Raw genomic sequence first — 22,070 nt, forward strand, 5'->3', positions numbered from 1 at the left:
TCGATAGCTGGCTGGTCGGCACACAGTTCAATAGACTGATGGAGCCACGGGGTCATTTCTGATTTGACTGAGGAGTTGTACAGTATTAGTCCTATAAGGGAACTGTTGTTTACATTGGTTGCATACATATTGGTTCCTAATATCTGTAAGATACACAATGTGCAATTTCTTTTCTTTGCTCTTGAGAAAGATTTGTTGAACCTTAGGTGGGAGATGTGAATGTGATACTAAATAGGATGACTAGAATTAAGTATCTGGAGTCATAAAGTGTGGAGGTTATGGGAACCTGTCAAAATTCCTAATGCGTGGCTGAAAGCTCTAAGCGTCAAGCGGAGAATCAATGAGGGTACTGATTGCAGGGTAATTACTGTTATTGTTTACATAGATTTTAATGCGTTACTCATACATCAAACTTTATTTGTTTTAGTGCTAGGGTTTAAAGATAGGACAACTTTCCTTATCATAAAAAAGTCAGCTTTTAGTATAACAATTAGCTAAGACGTTGACACTAGAAGGATTTCCATTACCGATGCACGTCAATTTGTCAGAAACTCCACTATATCGCAAAAAAAGTTTTTACGCTCAGGTGAGGTGGTTTTTCAGGCATTTTGAAAAAGGAATATATCGCAAAACTGTGATGTTTTTGCATTTTTTTTTTTACATTTACTGGTCACTGGTGTGCGTAAAAGTAACATGATAATTTTTTTAATATGACACGGTATATTTGGTGTGTTCAACTTCATGTGGCGTCGCAAGAACCCTCACTAACGCTAGAACTCGCTTTTCGAGTAAATCGCTCTCGCTGTATTTTGATATTGTCGGTTCTTGCTATGCAGTATGATGCTGAACACACCCTAAGCTAATCTAACCCTAAGTTGCAATGACTTTTTTTTTTATACGTTTTAGTCATGTAACATACGTTAATAAAAAAATTAAAAAGCCATAATTTCGCAATAGTTTTATTGACATAAAAAAAATTATGCTTACGTTTTGCGAAAATCGTTAAGGGAAACCAGGCTAGCATGAGATTGCTAAATAAAAACTTTAACACATCCTTAGTCTTTATTGTAATTCTTATCTAATTCACAACCCTTTTGTGTTTTGTTCGGGATGAAAACATCCACTAAATGAAACATTCAAGTAATGAATGAATGAATTTATTTATTTTGCATAAATCTGTTTATCAACCTCAGTATTGATTAAAACTACCAAATGTGTACTAAAATTCCAGGTTTTAACCTCATTAATTGCCACGTTCATAAATGATATCACTGATTTGGGATTTTTTCTCCCTACTGTTCGTGGCTGTTTTTGACTTACATTATAACAACATTTTTTGATTGCAAAGCCATGACAATCATGCATTCTTGATTGTTGGTGGTTTTTCCTTTTGCAAAGAGGTACAATTTGTCATTTTTACAGCTGATCAAGGTGTGGCACCATTAACCCTTTAGTAGGCCTGTGCAAAAACAAAGCTTAATTTCTGGTTTGTACATTGAGTTATATTGAGTATAACAACATATTATTGTGTGTGTGTTGTGTGTATGAAAACATGAATACATAAGGGTTAAAATATTAAAAACATGCATGCATACACTCTAAAAATATTATGATTAAACACATGGTTGGGTAAGTATTGAACAGCACCAACCTTTGTTACACAACCATGGGTTGAAATAACCCAGCATTTTGACTAAACCCAGCATCGGTTTATTTATAACCCAATGGTTGGTTGTTATAACCATGATAAAAAAGTGCTTTAGGTGGGCAGCTCCGGTGTTAAGACATTCAATAGTATTTAGATGTGTATATTGCATAAATGGGGTATTCCATATTTAACCATATAAGGAACAGACCTCACAACCCTGTTAATTGCGTAATCGCTTAGGAAAATAATCATGATTTAATTATTTATAATAGTGTAGTAAGCATGTTACTATTATTATTAATATCATGTTTAAACTGTGGTTGCTGTAATGAGGCAAATTTGTGGTTAAGATAAAAGTAAAAGCTATGGTTAGGCTACTATAATTAATAGATGGACTGTCAGGTCTTAGACTTAGATAGCCTACATGCATGCATATTACTTCTGTAGCTCTAACGCCTGTCTTTAATTTTCATTCCACTTGATCTTTCTACATCAACAAATAATGAAACTTTCGGCTATATATTATTTAATCCAACAGTGATGGAGAAGTATTGAGGGATCTCTTTACACACTGCCCTCGGTCGGTAAGACATGCTCACTGCATGCGGTGTGATCAGTATAGCAGCGCTCTCTGGTTCTCCACATCTCATTCTCTAGAAGATGGCGGACTGCGCTTCACTGTTAGATGAGGAGTTCTCTTCATTCGTCTTCAATTACTTGACTGAAAACTCCGGGAGCCAGGTAAGTCATGCTCGGTTTCAGTTAGTGCACAATCTTGGCTATGTCACCTTGTGTTGGTTTTTGCATGTTAGTGTCTGTGGCACTATGTATTTTCATCATTTCATCGATGCTGTCAGAGGGTCTTAGCCGGCGTCTTGACTCCCTGACGTCTGCGCTTCACGTGGAGTTTGCAGGAAATAATGCATACGAGTTAAAGTGTTTCATAGATGAATAATTCCTCTATTCTGGTCTGCTGTGAATGCGTGTATTACATGGTAGTTAATAGCTAACACACGTTTTAAAGACTTTAAATGCGTTCGTTACTAAACAAAAAAAATCACACGAATTTCCCGGTGTGCGCGTGACACGTGGGAGCTCTTGTGAACTTGACGACTTTGATTTTATAGTTGTAAGATCAGAACCAAATCCCACTAATTTGTGCATTTATTATTTTGGGAGCTGAAAAGTAGTATTAGCATAATTGTGCTTGTTAGGTGTTTATTTCCCTGCTCGTTGTATTATGTGCATCATATTAAATGAAACATTATTCGGTATTCGTACTGGTTGTAAAACCAATAAGTTACAATACTACACGGTACGAAGTTGAGCAACTATTGCTGATGAAGCTGTATGGTAAGTTTTGTGTATAAGTTAGAGATCGCAACTTACGAAATGCGTTTCATAAGCGTTGCAAAACAAGAATAGTTGATGCATTATACAAGTCAAACGAACCCGCCAATATCATGTGCACTTATTATACAGTATGCCATTTGAATTTTCCACTTCCGTGCTTATGTCTAACAGGCTCTCGTCGCACTGCAGAGTGAAATATTTACAATACATTACTGATAAACTTGAGTTAAGTTATGGGAGATAGATTACGCCGCTTTGTTTAAAAACATACAGATACCTTCAGGATGTTGTATTAATACACTTGTTAAGAGATGATAAGACATGGATGGGATGAAGAATACGAGCACAAATGTGTTCTAAATTGTGGCATGCATTGTTAAAGTATGCCGGATCAAGATAATTACTACATGTGCCTGTTACTGTACAGTATTGCGCGCGCTCATACGTTAGGTTAAATACATAAAGTCATTCATTGTTGGAAAGCTTAACACATTTAAATGATGTTTTAAACGCTCGGTGTTGGTTGTCCGATGTCTTTGGGTCAGCAGGACCATTGTAAGTGTTGTAAATGTGCTCGGGTTGTCGGAATGATTGCGCGTTGTCTGCCCAGTGTAATAGTACTCCATCCTCGTGACTGGAGTTACAGGACACACAGTTACTGCAGTCATGTGCTCGCCGCCGTTAGACGTAGTAAAACGAGCAGGAGGCGTGTTCGACTTTATGCGGCGCAACAAAGTACTGTGATCTCGCGACTTTTTCGTATGCGTTCGAATCGCTCTCGCGGTATTTTGATGTCATACCGTGACCGTTCTGCGCAGCGCTGTTTAATGTTAAACAGGCCAACTCCCTCCTGTGAGCGTGCATGTGACTGACTGACTGACTGACTAGAGCTGCTGCGCAAAGTGAAACAGTTCAGATCACGATTAATCATTTACTTTACACTTTATGATTTATGGATGTCAAAAGTAGTCTGTTTATAAAAGGGATTAAATCCGAGAAATATAAAAATAGACTTATTTAGTATAAAAAAAAATTTCTGATTCACTCTATACCTTAGGTAATTAACCATGATTTTATTATAGTCAAATTGTATCAGTTTTTTTTCATATTGATCACCATTTGTATTACCAGATTAAACTAGTACTACTTTAATGGTTAAACTGATTCCTGTAGTGAAATCATAATTGTGGTTACTATGGTTTTCTACAAATTAAACCAAAAAGCATGCAGAAATCTGCAGTAATTTTATGTTGTAATCTGTGCTATGTAGATGTCCCAATAAAAACTATGCCCCCCATAGTATTTACTTAAAATACACAGAAACTATTTCAGGAATTATAAACCAAAATTGTACTTCATGTTTAAAAATTATGCAACACTTTTTTAATTATCCAGGATTACACAATAAGCCCCCTTAACATTCTATTAACATATTCACTGAATAAAACTTCATGTGAGCTTTCAAACTATGTGATATCGTACCAGTTTTCTGCGTTTGTCATGATAGGCACTGCAGTGCTATGTGTTCGGTTTCTGTGATATGGGCTGAGTCACCTACGTTGACAGAGCCGGCTTATGTATTTACACCATGAAATGAGTCTTCCTCCCTCGGCTCAATGTCTTTTAGCTGTACCTCCCCTCATAATTTTATGCTGATTTGAAATACATAGGGTTGGCATGGTCTTTACTCCTAACAGAGAGTTCAAACAATTGACTCTGTGTCTGCTTGTTTACTGAAGCATTTTATCTATCATTTGCTTTATCGCTGTAAAGTTGAAGCATAAAATCGAATCAGTGTCAGGCAAGAGATGATGTTTTAGATGTTTTGGTAAGAATTTGCCCGGTTCGAATACACTTCATATCAGATATGAAGAAATTGCACATTTTTTTAGTCTATTCATTTGAAATCCACTGAGAGCGAAAGTGATATGAGATGCCGTAAAACATCACCGGAATATAATTTAATTCGTTTTTCTGAGGAGAGCGTTGGGCATAAATGTGGCTCAATAAATGGGCTACAGTTTCTAGATTGTCAGTTTATACATCGCTCTTTTCTCTCCAATTACTTTATAGTATGATAGTGCTTATTCTTTTTATGCTTAGGACACACATGTATTTATTACCAGGGCTGTTTCCTCTTCTGAAACCTCGGAGGTCGATCAGCCGGCTCCTCTATCTCTCTTTGGGGATGTGAGGAAGTCTGGGAATGCTTTGTAACAGATCAATGTCAATTTCGACATGAAAGGGATAGACTGTAGAAAGATGGGCATCGATATCAGTTACATATGCTAATCTATCATCGGCTAAGAGCGCAGCTGGAATCGCACGTTTAAAAAAACTTTCATTGACTCGAGGTAATGGGACCAAAGGTCAGATGTATGGAAAATCCTGCATTTCTGTAACAGACAGCAGTCATACATCTGCTGTAACATTAAACTCGGTCTAAAGATATATATTTACTTTAGTGTGACCTGTGATTTTTACATTAGTATTCGTGTTCCAGTGTTTCCCACAGGATTTTGAGAGACTTGTGGCGGTGATGACGTCACACGCTAATTAGCATATATGTGACGTCATCACGTGTTTGCGTTTGATCGAGTGTTGGCACCAGAAATATGTTTCACTTCTACTCTTTGATTTGTCACGTTATATTGCATTTTAACACAACTGATTGCTATTATTTACATATTATCAGTTCTGTTGTCAGACATAAAATGAGCAGACTATGGCCCTATTCGGACGGGATTAGTTTTACGGTTGTAATTTTACCACAGGGCGTCTGTAATATTGATGGTCAATTCGGACGGGATAAGAAGTCTCTGTAAAACATTCAGAAGTGGGAGGGGTAACTCGATTGTGCAACAGTCACCTCTCTCGTCGTCATGTGCACGTTGCTTCTTGATATCAACATGACACAGACGAGAAAAACTCGAAACACTGTGTTTAATTTCAGTTTGGGGAGAACATCCGTTTCAGGAACAGTTCTGTACCTCTGAGAAGTGAATTTGACTTTTTTGTGTCGTGTTATTCAGGAACTGACTTGCCACTGACTTGTTTTTTCTCCAAGAATGCAAGTAAATGCTTAAGCGCTTTAATATTTGAAAAAAAACCCGCAAAATAACAGGAAATTATGAAATGTACGTGTATGTTTACAGCTGGTCTATAAATCACCATACATTTACACTGAAGACTTACTGCTGTTGCTCTTCTCATCAATGTCTTGTATGAGCCCTTTTTTATTTAAATGCGAGTTTTATTGTCGCATATAGCGCAGACAATTGGGCGCAAATTCAGAAATATTAGAGAATACACAGTAACTGTTACACAAAGTTAATACAAAACACGTGCGCAGGCATACGACATCATAGAGAGGGAGAGAACGGGTGTGTGTGTGGGAAACACTAATGCTAACCTTTCGTCAAGTCATCGCCGTCTTCTCTGTCAGTAAAATCTGTGACTGTTGACGTTTACACGAAAAAGAAAGTATACATTACGGAGGAACGGACATTGAAACGCCGTCACCTTTTCACTGTTATGTGAGAGCGAGGGAGAGAGAGAGAGAGGCGCGCGCTGCATGCAACATAGAAAGGGAGGGGCGCGCTGGGTGCTTGCAACAATGAATTAAGACGTTTTTAAACAGTAAAATATAAATGTAAATGGGGATCATGAAAAATCTATTTGTGGCGGCCAGCACTGATTCCGTGGCGGTGCGCCACGAATAAATCAACGTATGGGAAACACTGTGTTCACTGCTCTTCATTAATAATTGTTAAAGTCGTGGGAGCGGCCATTTACATTAGTATCTAGGTGATACCACATTGGCTGTGTCTTGGTTGAAATCTCTCTTTCTCATTAAACATACATTAATGCTTCGGATGCATTTTACTGGGTGTCCTGAAGAAATGCATTATGGCAGCATCATCATTTTGCTGTTGTTTTATACTACGGTATAAAGTGGTAGATTGATGGCATGTGTTGAAACTCCACTGTCCCAGTTTGAACTTAGCTAAAAGGTATTCTGAGGCATTAGGTACTGTAATATCTTAATCTCTGAAACACTCACGTCACACAGGTTAGTTGTATTGACTGATTTTAAGTGATGCATGTCATTTTTAAATATACCTTGAAGTTAGTAGGGCAACTGTAGTCACCATTTGCATTGGTCATCATTTGTAAACCCAGACTGGTGGCTTGTAAATTTGCAAGCTAAACAAATTTGCAGGTGTTTTTCCAATATGAAATCAACCCCCACCTGCATATTGTGCAAAAATGTGAGGCTTTTGAAGATTGATTTAGCCTCTTCTTTGCCCACTAAGTGCATTTGAGGATTTACAAAGCTGTGTACTTTACATTTAAGTATAATTTTTGGATGTTGGATATTTGGATAGCATAAATAGGCCTATTGTTCTTCTAAATCCTCTGCCACTATTGTTCTTCGAGTTTTACAATTTCCACGTTTTGAATTGGAAATGAGCGTGCCAGCCCTGCCATAGAAACATCAGGGAAGGGCAAGCTCAGACTGGCAGAGACCGTGGGCAAAGAGGAATCTCCCATAGCTACAGCATCGTAAAACACAAGCCATGGGAGTAACAGCAGGAAACAGATTCTTGTCCTTAACACACACCTGAAAGCCATAGGTGTGTGCATTTTGCCTAGAGGCTACATTTAAAAATGTAATATAAACAACATCACGTTTTTCTTGTCAGTTTGGTTGTGTTAACTTTGTTTTGGTGGGTCATTTTAAGTATGTTATTAATTAAGGGCAGATAACAACCTGCACCTCAGGACACAGGCACACAAAGGAATCAGCAGGATTATGGGAACCCAAGAGACAACCAGTCTATCTTTAGAACAATGCCCCATCCTTATTCATTTATTGGGCTTGAATGCATTTGCCATTTGTATTTAAATTTCTGAATTGTACCTTTATACATGGCCATAACCACCAAAGACATCCTACTAGGGTGCAAGATATTGAAGGGAAAGTGGTGTGTGATAATTTGCTAAATTATGCCATGTACAACAATAATACGCAACGGCTATTTTTTCAGTCTGTAAAGTTGAAAAAATTATATATCCAACATACATGTTTTATATTATTTTTGGAAAAGAAAGCATCAGATTTTTGTCTCACCAGTCTATTTCTATCTGTATTGACAGGGCTCCAGACTGCCACCAAATGGTGGCATTTTGCCACCAAAATTTGAGAGTGTGGCACTGAATTTTACATCCAGTCGCACATGTGCAACCAGTAAATTTGACCTTTTTTTCTGACGTGACACTGAATTTGAAACAGCAAATTGTATTTTCTGCATCTATCATCAAAGTATGTATTAGTAATACAATGGAAATTTGTAGAAATGTGATTATTTGGTTAGCATGTTGATTTACAGAGTGTGCCCCTAAATTTTTTGGTTGCGCCCCTAAAGTTTCAGTTGGGGCCACTGTGCTCCTAGTAAAAAAAAGTTAGTCTGGAGCCCTGATTGACTTAAAACTTACATTATGGTTGTTGCTGACAGAATTTTCCCACCGGTTAATCAGGACGTGACAAACCCGGTGATACCGGTATCCGGGTGGGAGGGGCTTATAAATGCGCATGCAGAAGATGTGCGCATTTCACTTTCACGATAAATATGATTTCTGTCGTAATTGTGCAGCCTTACTCACGATTTTATAATAAATATGTTGGGTTAAAAATGAAACATTTGTAACTTCTGATCATGGTTTCCACTCTTTGAACTCTAATTGGTTGACGGTTGATTTGACTTAGTTGTGTTTGCAATGTCATCATCTATAATCATAGCTTTGTGACAACAGATTGTTGTGTTCAAGAAAAGAATCCTGCCCAACAGGATTGCATGAAAGTTTCTGAACCCCACTGTTGCTGTTGGCTACATGAATAAGCCTTTGACATAACAAGAAAAACCCTGAATCTGTCAGAAATGGATAATATAGCTAGCTGCCTGCGTTATGAAAAATCTTTTATTCAGACCTAAGAGCATAAGAGGTGACAGAGGGAAGCAAAGTCTAAAGGAGATTATATCCTCCCATGACAGTGTTGAGAATACACAGTGTTCCTCCACAGAATGTTCTGGCTCAGGACAGTAACTAAGCTAAAACACGATGTCCATTGGCTGCCTGTTCCTCCAGTAATTCAGCGAGCACCTGACTCTTTCAGTCTCCTGACAGACCTCTAAAAAACTGGTACTTCAGCATCTCTGTTTATGGTGTTTGGAAAAACATGGCTTTGCTAGATAAGCACGACTGCAGGTGAACCGTCTTTCACCTGCACGTACCCTGTCCTCAACACAAAAAACACACACTTTGACTGTGACCTAATTTAACAGCGAACCTTGGCTTTGGCAAGCGTAGTCAGCTTGTGACTGGATATTGTCAGTCTGGGCGGTTTCAGCTGGATGTAGTAATAGTTTGCTCTTGCTCGTGGACTCACCGAGTCCATTTTATTCACCTTTCCTCTCTATTCTTGCTTTGTGCCATGTTGAAGTGAACTGGAATTGACTCTAAGGCTACAGTCATTTTTAGCACTGTCTCGGCTGTTTGATTGTATTATAAATCCTACAACCTGAACCCACCCCATGCAGCGTTCCAGATTGTTCTAAAGGTGCCAGACGTGAACACAAAGACAACTATGTTTTGAAACACTAGCATTCCTTTTACTAGTGAAGACTTGCAAATGATTGGTGTAAAGACACACCTAAATAGATGTTAAAAATGTTGTGACGTAACCTGGGAAATACTTATTAAAAAGCATGTCCTTACAGCATTTATAGCACATACTGTACTGAACAGTATGCATCACATAATTTCCTTTCAAGAACTTCATTGGAGAAATGTATTGGGGCAAGATTGTTTAAAGTATCTGTATGTACAGTAAATGTGCTTTAAAGGTTTTTTGCAGTGATGTCAAAGAAAACCCATTTCCTTCTGCATTTTTATAATCTTAAAGGAACACGTCCACATTTTGGGAATTTAGATTATTCACAGTATCCCCCAGAGTTAGATAAGCCCATACATACCTTTCTCATCTCCGTGCGTGCTGTAACTCTGTCTGACCGGCCCCTGCTAGCTTAGCTTAGCACAAAGACTGGAAGTGAATGACTCCAGCTAGCAAACTGCTCCCAATAAGTGACAAAATAACGCAAACATTTGCAAAACACTGCTCCTTGGTTGGATTTGCAAATCACTCCGCCCAGTAGCAGTGCTTCGCCTTCTGAGAATATAGTTCCCAGTATGTATACTGTTAAAAGATGTCTGTGTGATCGTGTTATTTGTACACGGTGTGACTATACAAATCACAACACATAAATAGGAAAATATTCGTGTTATTTTGTCACTTATTGGGAGCAGTTTGCTAGCTGGAGCCATTCACTTCCAGTCTTTGTGCTAAGCTAAGCTAGCGGGGGCTGCGTCAGACAGGGTTATAGCACGCACGGAGATGAGAAAGTTATGTATGGACTTATCTAACTCTGGGGGATACGGTGAATAAGCCAAATTCCCAAAATGTGGGCGTGTTCCTTTAAAAACCTTTAGATTATAACCTTTAGTTCTTCAGTTGTTAATTTATGTAATCATTCAGCCAAAAAATGGTTCTTCTATGGCAGGCGTTTTCAAACTGGAGTCCCCCAGGGGTCCCCCAGATGGTTCCAACGGGTCCCCAAAAAGCTAAAAGAGAAAAACGACAAAGCAAAAATTGTCAAAAGTCTATTTGTAGCCAATTATTTAAGTTTGTAAACAATATAACAACTAATATTTATCTAACACAGTTTACATGTTTCTTTATAAAAATATGGATATATATCTTAAGAAAGGGGTCGCTCACTAAAGGTTCATCATCAAAAATCATAATTGTCAATTATTTGACTTGATATTACGATTATTGTTGCCAAAATTGATAGACTTTACATTGATGTTTTGAAATGTTTTATAACTTTCTGTGCAGCAGCTGCATGATAAATTCTAAACATCCAAAACTAAATAATATAATGTGAATCACAAATATTGATAAGTGTTATATTGTTAGAAAAAAAAACAAGTACTCAAAAAAATAAGCAGATTATGTAATAAAGACGTAACAGTTATTATGTGTTTTGAGGATAAATAATATGCACTCTACACTGAAGACAAATCAAAAGTGCAACAGTGTGCAGGTATATATAAGATGGGTAATAATATGCATATAGAATAAGTAGGAATATATGCATAGTCTGTTTTTCACAGATGGATCCTTAAAGATGGTCATTAGATGTGTGGCAGGTGTGCTGTAAGGTGATGATGATGGAGTCTGTTTCCGTTTTTTCACCCTTGAGGATTATGCATGCACTATGACTGCTGGCGTTGTCAAAGGTGTTAGATTATGATAAAGCATACGTCAAAAACTCCTCCATTAAAATATACAAAATTACAGTGATTTTATAAGCAACGGCACGGTATCTGTACGTGGATGTGAGAGAAACCGGCAAGCTCTCGATGCAGTTGTTGTTCATAGCCACAGGGCAAAATTTCAGCAATCACTGGAGAAAATTCTGCAGTCAGTTTTATTTTGTGTCAAACGCTTCAATTCTGCCCACTATACAGGATGGGTTTTTTCCTCACTCATTTTCAGACGTACCCATTTTCAGACGTACTCTCTGTGCTTTTCCCGTATCTCCCCTGATGCGCCGCAGCTGCGTGTGACCCTATTTCCAGATTCTCTGCCTGGACGAAAGCAGAAGTAATCTTAATGGGTTGCATTAGCATTTTCATTACGTTCATTTGAATATTTGCTTTTCCTGTCTGACACCACTGTGCCAGACTCACACCGCTAGTGTCTTTACAAGACATCAAACACTTGTCTCACAACAAGTAGGGACCGCAGGTATGAAACGTGGTAAAGTTTACAGGCACAAACCCTCACGAGGAAGACAAACATTGCTGCCGGAAGGTTTATGGAAAGTTAACTTGCCAGTGATGGATTATTGATTTCTTTGTACGGTTTTCTTTCAGGTTAAAACCGCTCCACCTCAGATACTCCTTTTGCGACAGGTCTCTAGAAATGTGTGGGTTTTTTAGGTTGCAAACAATTTCCTGCAGACTATCGCTTTCTTTTTTGGTCTCTTCCTCTTCAAAGCGGATATCCGAGTTTTTAAATGCCCACGGACTCTGGCTCCTATTACCGTTAAAGGCCGATCACATGATATTGGACTGTTGCCCGCTGGTGGTTGCCCATATAGCCCTCCTGCCTACTTAGAAGTCAGGTCATGGACGGGTTTTAGTGATGCTCTTTCATGTAAAGTGTACGGCTTTGTTTTGCTTGCATCACAACAGAAGTGTCTGTGGGTGACGGGAATGTTTTTGGGGGGGCGTCTTTTACGGAAGGGTCATTAGGATGAGTGAGACACACTGGATTGTTTGTTTCTTTTTGGGAGCTCAGGCCTGCACATTGACTGCATAAGGCTGGGATTGTCGAGGACCTGAAAAGTAGTTTTAGTTGGATTGCAGATTGAACGTTATATGTTGTCTACACAATACATCCTAGCCCTAACGCTGGTTGTGTTTGTTGAAGGCACATTTTAATTCTAACCTTAATGGGTTTCAGTATAAATATACAGCTATAAAATTGTAGCTGTAATTGCATAGGCGAAAAAATGTTTACGCAAATGATGAGCAATGCTGTTCAGCTCTTGAATTGTACAAGTGCATCCCACACTTCCTGACGCCCACAAATTCACACAGACAGAAAACCTAAAGATATAAACTCCCACTCGCATCCAGAAATACATCAGAAGTACTTAAGGTGGCATGCATGCAAAAGCTTACTTGATTTAAGCAGGACCTTTCAATGGTGAATCACAAACCTGGAGGGGGATTAAGCTTTATATGGGCATTTGAAAATAGGCATTCCTGCATTAAATGCACATGCACAGTTCACTGCCATTACTGAAGGTGCCTAAGGGAGCCATTAGTATAAAGATGCACCCCAGAGGTGTACCCCAGCCGGGTTGACCAGGACATGGGTGTGGAAATCTGCTGATGAATGGGGTGATAGTAAAGACACCTTGGAAATGAATTACTCATTGGCCATTTCTACTCGCGTGGCACCATGGGGCTTTCACAACTCAGCATTGCTTTGCAGCCAGTCTAATCTATTATATTATGGAAATGGGAAAGAGTCCATACTGTTACCACACATGCCTTGAACGGCAAATACTGCGAAATAGATGCAAGACATTGCATTATGGTCAAAATTACATTTTCTCGGGTCGCTCAGACCTTGACACTCGCTGGCACTTTAATTACCCAAGCATGCTCGCCTCCATGCGCAAACAACAGCAGATTTAGTTTCTTATGAGGAAAAAAACACCTAATCAGGTGAATGGTGACCCATTGTGAGGATAGTAGCTCATAAGATGGCACTCACTGCCTTGTATTATTTACTGCAGGCTTCAGGGGCATCTGCAGTTTTCATCAGAAATCCAGACTCAGTTTTAACCTGCCGGTCAGTGATTTACTGCAGAGCTCAGTTTTCATGGTTATGAGAAGAAGGAGATGGAAAAGTGAACATTTCCTACCTCACCATGGTCAGGTGCTCTCACGTCCAAATTATCATTGTTTTTCACCGTGCAAGTTTGGCACGAAAAGGGACGTCTTTGTGTGTCATAACTGACATGAGTGGGCTGGATGCTTTAAAGAGAACAGGTGTGGCAGAGCTTTAATACCTTTGTCTGGCAGATCATATTTACATGTGTTATGGTTCCCTATAGCAGGATGTAATCTGGCGTGATTGAATTTGAAGGCGAGGATTGGGACAACAGAGCAGGGAATTGGTTGTTTGTGGAAACTCAAAAGACCATCCCCTTTGATCAGACAGCTGTGAAGTTCAAAGTACCCCTCCTCGTACAGAGAAGCACATGTGCTCATGCACACGATTACATAGCAGATGCATTGATAAAACATGAAGCTTATCAAAACAGCGCCTGTTTTCGAGCCGACCGACAGAATATTTCTCAGATTTTTACTTACTATCAAGTGAGACATCTAGTACTTATTGCAAATATTGACTCAGTGCTGCTGTGTGAACTGTGGTCTCAGTATGATCTTGGTCTGACCCTGTCTGTGAAATCCAGGCTGTCTCATAATCTAATGGTGAGATTAGAGCATCAAAGTTTGATTCAATCATTGATTTCACATTGATCATTCAATCTGTAACACGGCCTTTCTCAATGAATATTAAACATATCAAGGTTATATTTTCACATTGACATTATGTAGGATGGTTTGGTGTTAACTCTTTCACCGCCAGCGTTTTTAAAAAAAGTTGCCAGCCAGCGCCAGCGTTTTTCATGATTTTCACCAAAGTTTAATGCCTTCCAGAAAATGTTCTTCTTTAAATATATAAACATACAATATACCAAATGAAAGAACAGACCCTCTGCTTTCAAACAAAAAAAACCGTTTCATCCTACCTTTAGTGGTTCTTTTGCAATCAGCTTTTGAATATGGGTAGGTTTCTGCAAAAATACCATATTTTGAGCAAAAAGCAGAGATAATTCCATTTTTATGACGGACTTTTCATAGAGATCCCATTCAGAGCGATCTTTAAAACAGACACGGACATGCAGCAGCTTGCCATAGAGCAATACTTCCGGTTTTAAAAAGTTGCGGAAGGGTGGATAATACCGGTATTGCGGATTGTGGATAATACCGTATTGTGGATAATACCGGTATTGCGGAAAGACGGAAAATCTCGTCATTGGCGGGGAAGCGTTTTCTCTTAATTGACGAGATATCTCGTCAATGGCGGGGAAAGAGTTAAAAGAAAATCACAAAAATCACTCGAGTTGGATTTTCACCATAGACTCACTGTAAAAACTGTGGACGTAGTTTAGGGACAGAATTTTCCCACCGGTTAATCAGGGCGTGACTAACCTGGTGATACTGGTATCACCGGGTGGGAGGGGCTTTCACTTACTTTCACTTTTGAATTAGAGGCAATTGTTTAAATGCAGCACTTGCGTACGCTGCGTTAAATCGTGAAATCCGTCAGTCGCAAACTGAGTAACCGTCTCTTTCTCCATTTAAAACGCTGTTTGAATAAAGGGTTTATTATTATTCTTAATGAAAACACAACAACAAAAAGATCTTGCTTATATTAAACATTATATGTCAATTATAACAAAAACAAGCACGCGGCTTCTGCCATCGTCTGGTCAGTCAGCTTGCCTCGCACACTCTGGAAGTAATAAATGAAATCTGACACCGGCCGCTCTGTGACGTGACGCGCATTCAGCTCCGCTGAATTCACACATTCAGTTGTTAGTGTTTGCTTTCTCTAACGAAACTAAATGATTTAATAACAAGAAAAAAATCTAAACGTTGGTGGAAGACGGTGCCCGGTGGGAGAGTGATCTAACCGAGAGGCTGAAGCACTGTGCATCAGCGTTTATACCAACTACCGCAACAAGCCTAACCTAACGTAGTGTCCGTAAAATCATCCATAGGTTTGTGAAGAGCATTTCTGAAGCCTAAAGTAAGGGGAACCTGCCATTAGGGCTGTCACAATGATTAAATAATCATCTCAACCCAATTGTTTGACCTCATCACAATGATTTCAGATCACCGCAATGATTGCACATCTCTCTTAAAACACAAGGGGGAGCTGCAGTTTCTGAAAGATATATTCATTAAATAATTACTTTCAAATATGTGTTATGTGTAATAATATTTACTGCCAGGTAAAACTTGAAAAAGATTTAATTGAAATAATCACAACAATGTGTGACAATTATTTAATGAACAAACAAAAAAATGTATGAGAATTAAATGTCAAAGCAATAAAACAGACAATTAATCGTCATAATTGTCAAAGCCCTAAACCGGCAATTAATCTTCATGTTGTCAACGCCCTAAACAGGCAATTAATCGTCACAATCGTCACAATTTATTAGACAATTAACCATCAGCCATATTTCATAACTGTGACAGCCCTACCTGCCATCGGCATCTTGGCAGCAAGTCACTCATGGATAACCAAAAATTGGCAAAGCGGCGGGACGTGGGTGGACTGCCTAGCTCAACGGCTGTGAAAGCAGCTGCAATACAACCGTCACTCAAGTGGTCACGCCCTTAATTATCCAGAACTTTAAGGCTTAATTTAATTTAAACAGATCAGTTAAAAAAAATTCACCTACCAACAGGCAAAATTAACTATATAGACCAAAAACACTTTTTTAGGCTGTAAACATATTTATTTCTGCTGTGAAATTGGGCATTCTAACATGGAGGTCTATGGGATTGACTCGCTTTTGAAGACGGTCTTTAGCGACCAGTCAATAAATTGCAGTTTAAGTCACTTACGTGTTGGCTTCACGAATAAAACAGAAGGTTGCCCCCTTTTTCACAGACAGGTTCACAAAAAAAATGGGTTACCATCAGCATAAAAACATACTGTAGTATACTTTACTTTTTAACTTTACCAGTAAATATTAAAGCATACAGTATTCGCTACAATTTATTTAATCATGAAAGTAAATACTACAGAATACTGCAGTATACATTAACAAAGTGTAGTAATTACTATAACATACTACAGTATACTATAATTGACTGCAGTTTGCTATAGTAATAAAGTACAATCATAGTATTTTCCCATGTGGGTTCTTTTACTGCAAGATTTTTGCACTTATCTCTCTGCATCATTGTGTGAGAAATTGCAAGTGCATTAGCTTTAACAACTTTGTGGATGGCTTGCTTTTGTGTACAGAAATATGTTTTTACTGTATGAATATTTATTCTAAATCTCTACTCTACACTAATGGTTTTACGAAGAATTTAAACGACCAACTTAGAGTCTCCAATAACAGCATTGAAGAGACCAAGTTAGGTAAATACTAGAGTAAATGTTTTATAACCTCTAAACTACCAGAGCTTAATCACTAAGTATTGGTTGTCTCCTTACATTTGGTTAATCTTTCTTAACAAGGACTCTACCCGACCCGCTGCCTATTTTTCATAGACACATTCATGTCTGGATGTAGTTATGTTTAATTGCATGATATTCAAAAAGTATTGTATTATGTGCCATGCTGGCGTTTGCAACATTAAATCATTTTTCGGAGGATTTGTCAGCTGAGGTGAGGATGGGTTAGACAATCCACTTTACACCCCAAAGCATCTGTGGTGTCATCAGCCCAAGGAAAATCATTATTTTGCATCTTTCAGTAAAAGTATCCACTGAAAAATAAACAAATCCAGGCCTTCATTCATCTTGAATAACGGCACGAAGGCATCCAGAAACAGGAAAACTATCAGCAGCAACCGTGCCGCATTTCGTCGGTTATCGCTTAGATACAGACACAGCAAGCTGTACCCAGGAATGATTGTGGCTAGAAAGGGAATCTTGGAGATGTAACACAAGTCACGGGAGTCTAAATTATGTGTGAATTTGTTTGCACGCTGACCATGTCTCCTGACCGCAGGCGAGAAGGAAGAGGACTGCACGCGTGGGTCGTATTGTGGGCAGGTGGTGATTTACCAGGTTGAGATGATGAGTGCAGTACTAGCAGAGGTGAGTAATGACCTGGCGGCTCGTTGATGATGTGTCACGAAGGCATTCCTCAAGTTGTGTTTGGCTCCCAAGGACATCTCTGCTGATTGTGCTTGGCTGAAGCCCAGCTAGACATTGGCAAGTGACTGGGGGGCTTGTGTTTGAGGGCTTGTCATCCGAGCACACTATCAATTGAAATCTATCCCACTGTGTGCGGTTTAGATCTCAAACGACACACCAGCTTGCACCCAGCTACTTTATTTTTAAAGAAAGTAACACTTTGTTTTTGTAAAATGTACATACTGTGTAGCTAGTATTTTACATGTACCATACAGTAGGTCTGGTAAATTTGGACGTTTTATCACGATACAATCTGATATTGATTATTTTCAATAGACCTCAATACAGTATTTATTATTTTACTAACATTACGTCAAATAATTAGGAGAATAAGAAAGTTTTTGGATGCTACTTTACTCTAAAAAAAATTCTGGTCCTTAACTCATTCCCCGACAGCCATTTTTTGAAAAGGTGCCAGCATTTTTTTTGATTTTCATAAAAGTTTCACAAAATGCCTTCCAGGAAAATTTCTTTTAAAAATATATAAACTTACAAATATATCAAATGAAAGAACAGACCTTCTGCTATTTAACAAACAATAAACAAACAACTTTTAAATATGGGTATTTTTCTTTAAAAATAGATAATTTTTAGCAAAAAGCTTAAATAATTGCATTTTTGTGAAGGAATTTTGTTAGAGACCAGATTCAGAACGGTAATCGACCAAAAAAAAAAATACACGGAGTTTAAAATGAATAAATAACATTTTGGAGTGCATCTATTGGATAATCATGGTATTGCAGATTAACAAAAAAACTCATCAGGAACACTTAGTGACAAGATAACACGTCAATGGTGGGGAAGGAGTTAAAGGTGCAATGTGGGACTTTTAGCGGCATCTAGCTGTAAGACTCCGTCCTTTTCTAAACGCATAGTAAAGCTACTGTAGGCATCACAGGACAAACATGTCATTGTCTGAGACAGTACAGTAACTATAGTACAGTTTGTCGCTTTAGGGCTACTGTAGAAACATTGCGGCGTGAAATGCCGACTTCCATGTAAGGGGAACCGCGATGTATGTAGACAAAAACGGCTCATTCTAAGGTAATGAAAACAATACAGTTCATTTTGTAAGATCTTTATACACCACTGACAATATAGTTATGTATATCCTTCTGAAATTTCCACATTGCACCTTTAAATTATAAATAAAAGTATAAAGAATAAATACAAATTATAAATCAATTATATAAAAGTAAAATCAACTTGGATTTACAAGTAATTTCAAAATGCTATTTTTATCTTTTAACTTATAAAACAAAGATGAAAAGTTAAGCAAATGTAACTTTTTTTATATGAAAATTATATGCGCGTTTGCGATATTCCTGTGTTTTTGCATCAAGTATATTGTTCTTTTTGTGTGTTTTTCAATTATATTCTAAAATAGTTCACAAGCAAAGTTTACAATCCAATGACTCGTGATTGTTGTTTAAAGAAAACTAATAAGAACTATTTTAGAATTTTCAACACAATAAGAAACTTCATAAGTATAAAGAGTTTTGAGTAGTTTAGCCTTGAGATCATATAAAAAATGGACAGATAGACCACTACAGCTAGTATCTACTAGTAATTACAGCTTTATGTTCATAAATACTAGTCCAGTGACAGATGCTAGTATTGCCAAAATGAAGGCAAAAGATTGACTTTAAGTCCCGTATTGTCTGAGTGACAGGATTCATTGTGGATGGGGATCAGGGGTGTGGAAAGAGTTGTAGCTTCTCTTGCGTGTCAACAGCCCAGACCTAGACAGGCATAAATAGAAATTGTTCAGGAGGAGGGAACAACATCTGTCGTGACCTCGTGGCATTCACCAAACATGGCAGCGCCTGAATTTATTGCACGCAAAGTACTTTTCTGTTTATGTGCTTATGTGTGTGTGCTGTGTTTTACTATCAGTGTTATCTGGGCCATTAACGAAAGATGCTTTTGAGCTCCTTTTGAGGAGGTTGATATGCGCTGTGTCATGCTGTACTCTATGTATTTTATCATTAATATTATATTGACTCATATTAACTGGAATACTACTTTACGTGTATTTAAAAAAATGCATTTATCACACGGCACAGCAGGAATTTAAAATGAATGCCACTGTGCAACAAAGCCATTTAAATTTTTATTAATGGCAAAGATGCCTTTTTGTATATTTAACTTTAAATAAAAATCTTTACAACCCGTCTCCATTTCCACATCATTTGAGCTCCAAAGTGGACCTTGTTTTGATAAAAACTGTTTCCTGATTATTTCAGCCTTATTGCTTCTGACTTTGAAGATATGGATACGGTATTGAGCAAAGGTCTCACAAGATAACGTTGACGACGGGTTAGAAAGTGAAAGCACATTGAGTACTGTGTGCTAATCGCGCTTTTTACTTTTTTTTTTAAAGAAGACAGGGCTCTTTTAAATGTATGTGACAGGGCCATTACTTAACTTGGAGTGGATTACAGCTCGAAAACTGACGAAGTGATGGAGATCACCAGTGGTTTTTTTGAGGGATGGGGTCGTATAGCTGTAAAGCGAATAAGGGGATAGCGCCAGCCCCCAGGTACCTGTAAGAGCACTTTGCGTAATTAAATGTTGCTATAATGAAACGATAACTGTTCTGCATTACAACTGTGATGGGATATCGCAGAGGAAACAAATTTGACCCCAGAGTAGAGTTTGGTGCTGTTCATATTTTTACATTTCAGTCAATTATGAGTGTGGTAATCGCAGTCATTATGTGCATTATCAGTATAGCCAGCTCTAATGCACATTCTGGCCTTAAGCATTTCTTCATTTTTTTCTATTATGGGCTCTAAGCACTCCTCCATCAATTGCGCTGTCCAATTAACAAAGCTTTGCAGGTTTAACAATGTGTTAATATTCATCAAGTGACTTCAAGTGGAGTAATTGATCATTACAAAGCAGGAAATAAATGGTGGGCATTCAAAACACAATTCGGTTTGGCACATGTCCACAGAGACTAGAATAGGAAGAGATGACGCAGTTGAGACCCTCATCATACGAATCTGGGCCATCCAAGTGTAATAAGCCTTTAGGGAATGGGAATACTTTCTCAAGACGTCAGACGGACAGGTAATGCGGATCTGGCTGCTGCTTAGCTGAACGTCCCTGCTCCAAAGTCTGTTTTTTGTGCATCAGCAGAATTTCGGGAGGTTGTGTCCTGCCTTAATAGAGTTGAAATTTACAGTCACCTCAGGCGACAGCTGTCCGTTAAACAGAAACGCTGCAGGTAGCAGCTCACAGCCGGCCGCTCTGGAGCCAAAGACGAAGGATTTTAGATGCATAGAGAGAAAAAAAGGCGAGAGAGCGAAGCAGCGAGCTGTGAAAGCACAAACGTGATGCACCTTGTAATGGTGCCGACATGGTACCAAGAGACAGGCCGAGAGGGAAAATTGTCCATAGAAACTAAGCATCCGGCTTTTGCTGTGGCCCTGTTTGCTGATGTACAGCTTTATCCCTCACCTCTCTTTTACAAATCTGACCCTCTCATACCTAACACTGCCGCAGATCCCACATCAGTCATGTGTACTTAGGTTGGAAAAAGGACATGGCACTAACTTTAACCTTTCAACTTGCTGAAACACTTGAGTTGAGGGCCTTTGGAAAGGGTGGGACTCCTAGAGATGGGAATCTGCAGGATTTTTTAAATTATTATATGTGTTCCAGTATAGCTTAGTGGTAAAGCATTGCGTTAGCTGCGCAAAAGGTCATGGGTTTGAACCCAGGTAACATACATACTGATAAAGAATGTATTGTTATGTACTGTAAGTCACTTCGGATAAAAGCATCTGTCAAATGCATGTACTGTATGTAATTTGCTGTAGACTTATTGTGCATATGCATGTCCTGCGTTTAGATTTCTTTGATCAATTAGAAATAATTTTGTGTGCATTTACCTAATTTCAAAATGTGCTTGTGAAATAGTTCTTGACCATGAATCTTAAGGCAAACTATTACAAAACTAATATTGCAATCCTTACCGACCATTAAGGTATAGATCATTCAACAACTCTACCAAGATGGTAGTTGCACAATATTCGAAATGTTCATACGCCTGCAGTCATTTTCTCCATCTGTCACTGAAAAGCTGCAGTGAAACGGCACAAACCTCACTGAATGATATTTCACTTAGTCAGCGTGTACTCAGCAGTACTCAGATGATATGAAGTGTGATCACCATACTGACAGCGTAGTATTTTTAGTGTGTTTTATAACCTACGTGACATAACCTTTGTTTGTCATGTGACATCCTTTAAACCTTGTGATAGCTAAATGTTTAATGTAAGAAAATGTGTTTTTTTTAAACATTGGTCTCCTGCAAGGATGGATTTGTCATTGTCACCGTTGTGCATGGTACAAAAGTCTCCTGAACAATATAGATTGTTTGTAAATCTGTTACCTGGC

The 22,070-nt window shown here is 38.4% G+C and overlaps 1 protein-coding gene and 1 long non-coding RNA gene across 3 annotated transcripts in view; one reads left to right on the forward strand and one right to left on the reverse strand.

Moving 5' to 3' along the window:
* Nucleotides 1-2,214: 2,214 nt before the first annotated feature.
* ppargc1b (peroxisome proliferator-activated receptor gamma, coactivator 1 beta) overlaps nt 2,215-22,070 on the forward strand; it is a 53,781-nt gene continuing 33,925 nt past the window's right edge. For both annotated transcript variants that reach the window (XR_012335251.1, XM_065266645.2), the window contains exon 1: nt 2,215-2,389. Coding sequence is in view for 1 of the 2 variants with exons in the window: in XM_065266645.2 (XP_065122717.1) it covers nt 2,309-2,389 (81 nt within the window). In the remaining variant the exon portion in view is untranslated. The remainder of the gene's footprint in view (nt 2,390-22,070) is intronic.
* Nucleotides 10,505-12,699, reverse strand: LOC135751626 (uncharacterized). Its single transcript, XR_010533027.2, has 3 exons — nt 11,960-12,699; nt 11,631-11,712; nt 10,505-10,684 (listed from the first exon to the last, which is right to left on the reverse strand). It is a non-coding gene; the product is annotated as an uncharacterized lncRNA (long non-coding RNA).

Source organism: Paramisgurnus dabryanus, chromosome 16, assembly GCF_030506205.2.
Source record: "Paramisgurnus dabryanus chromosome 16, PD_genome_1.1, whole genome shotgun sequence".
NCBI lineage: Eukaryota > Metazoa > Chordata > Actinopteri > Cypriniformes > Cobitidae > Paramisgurnus > Paramisgurnus dabryanus.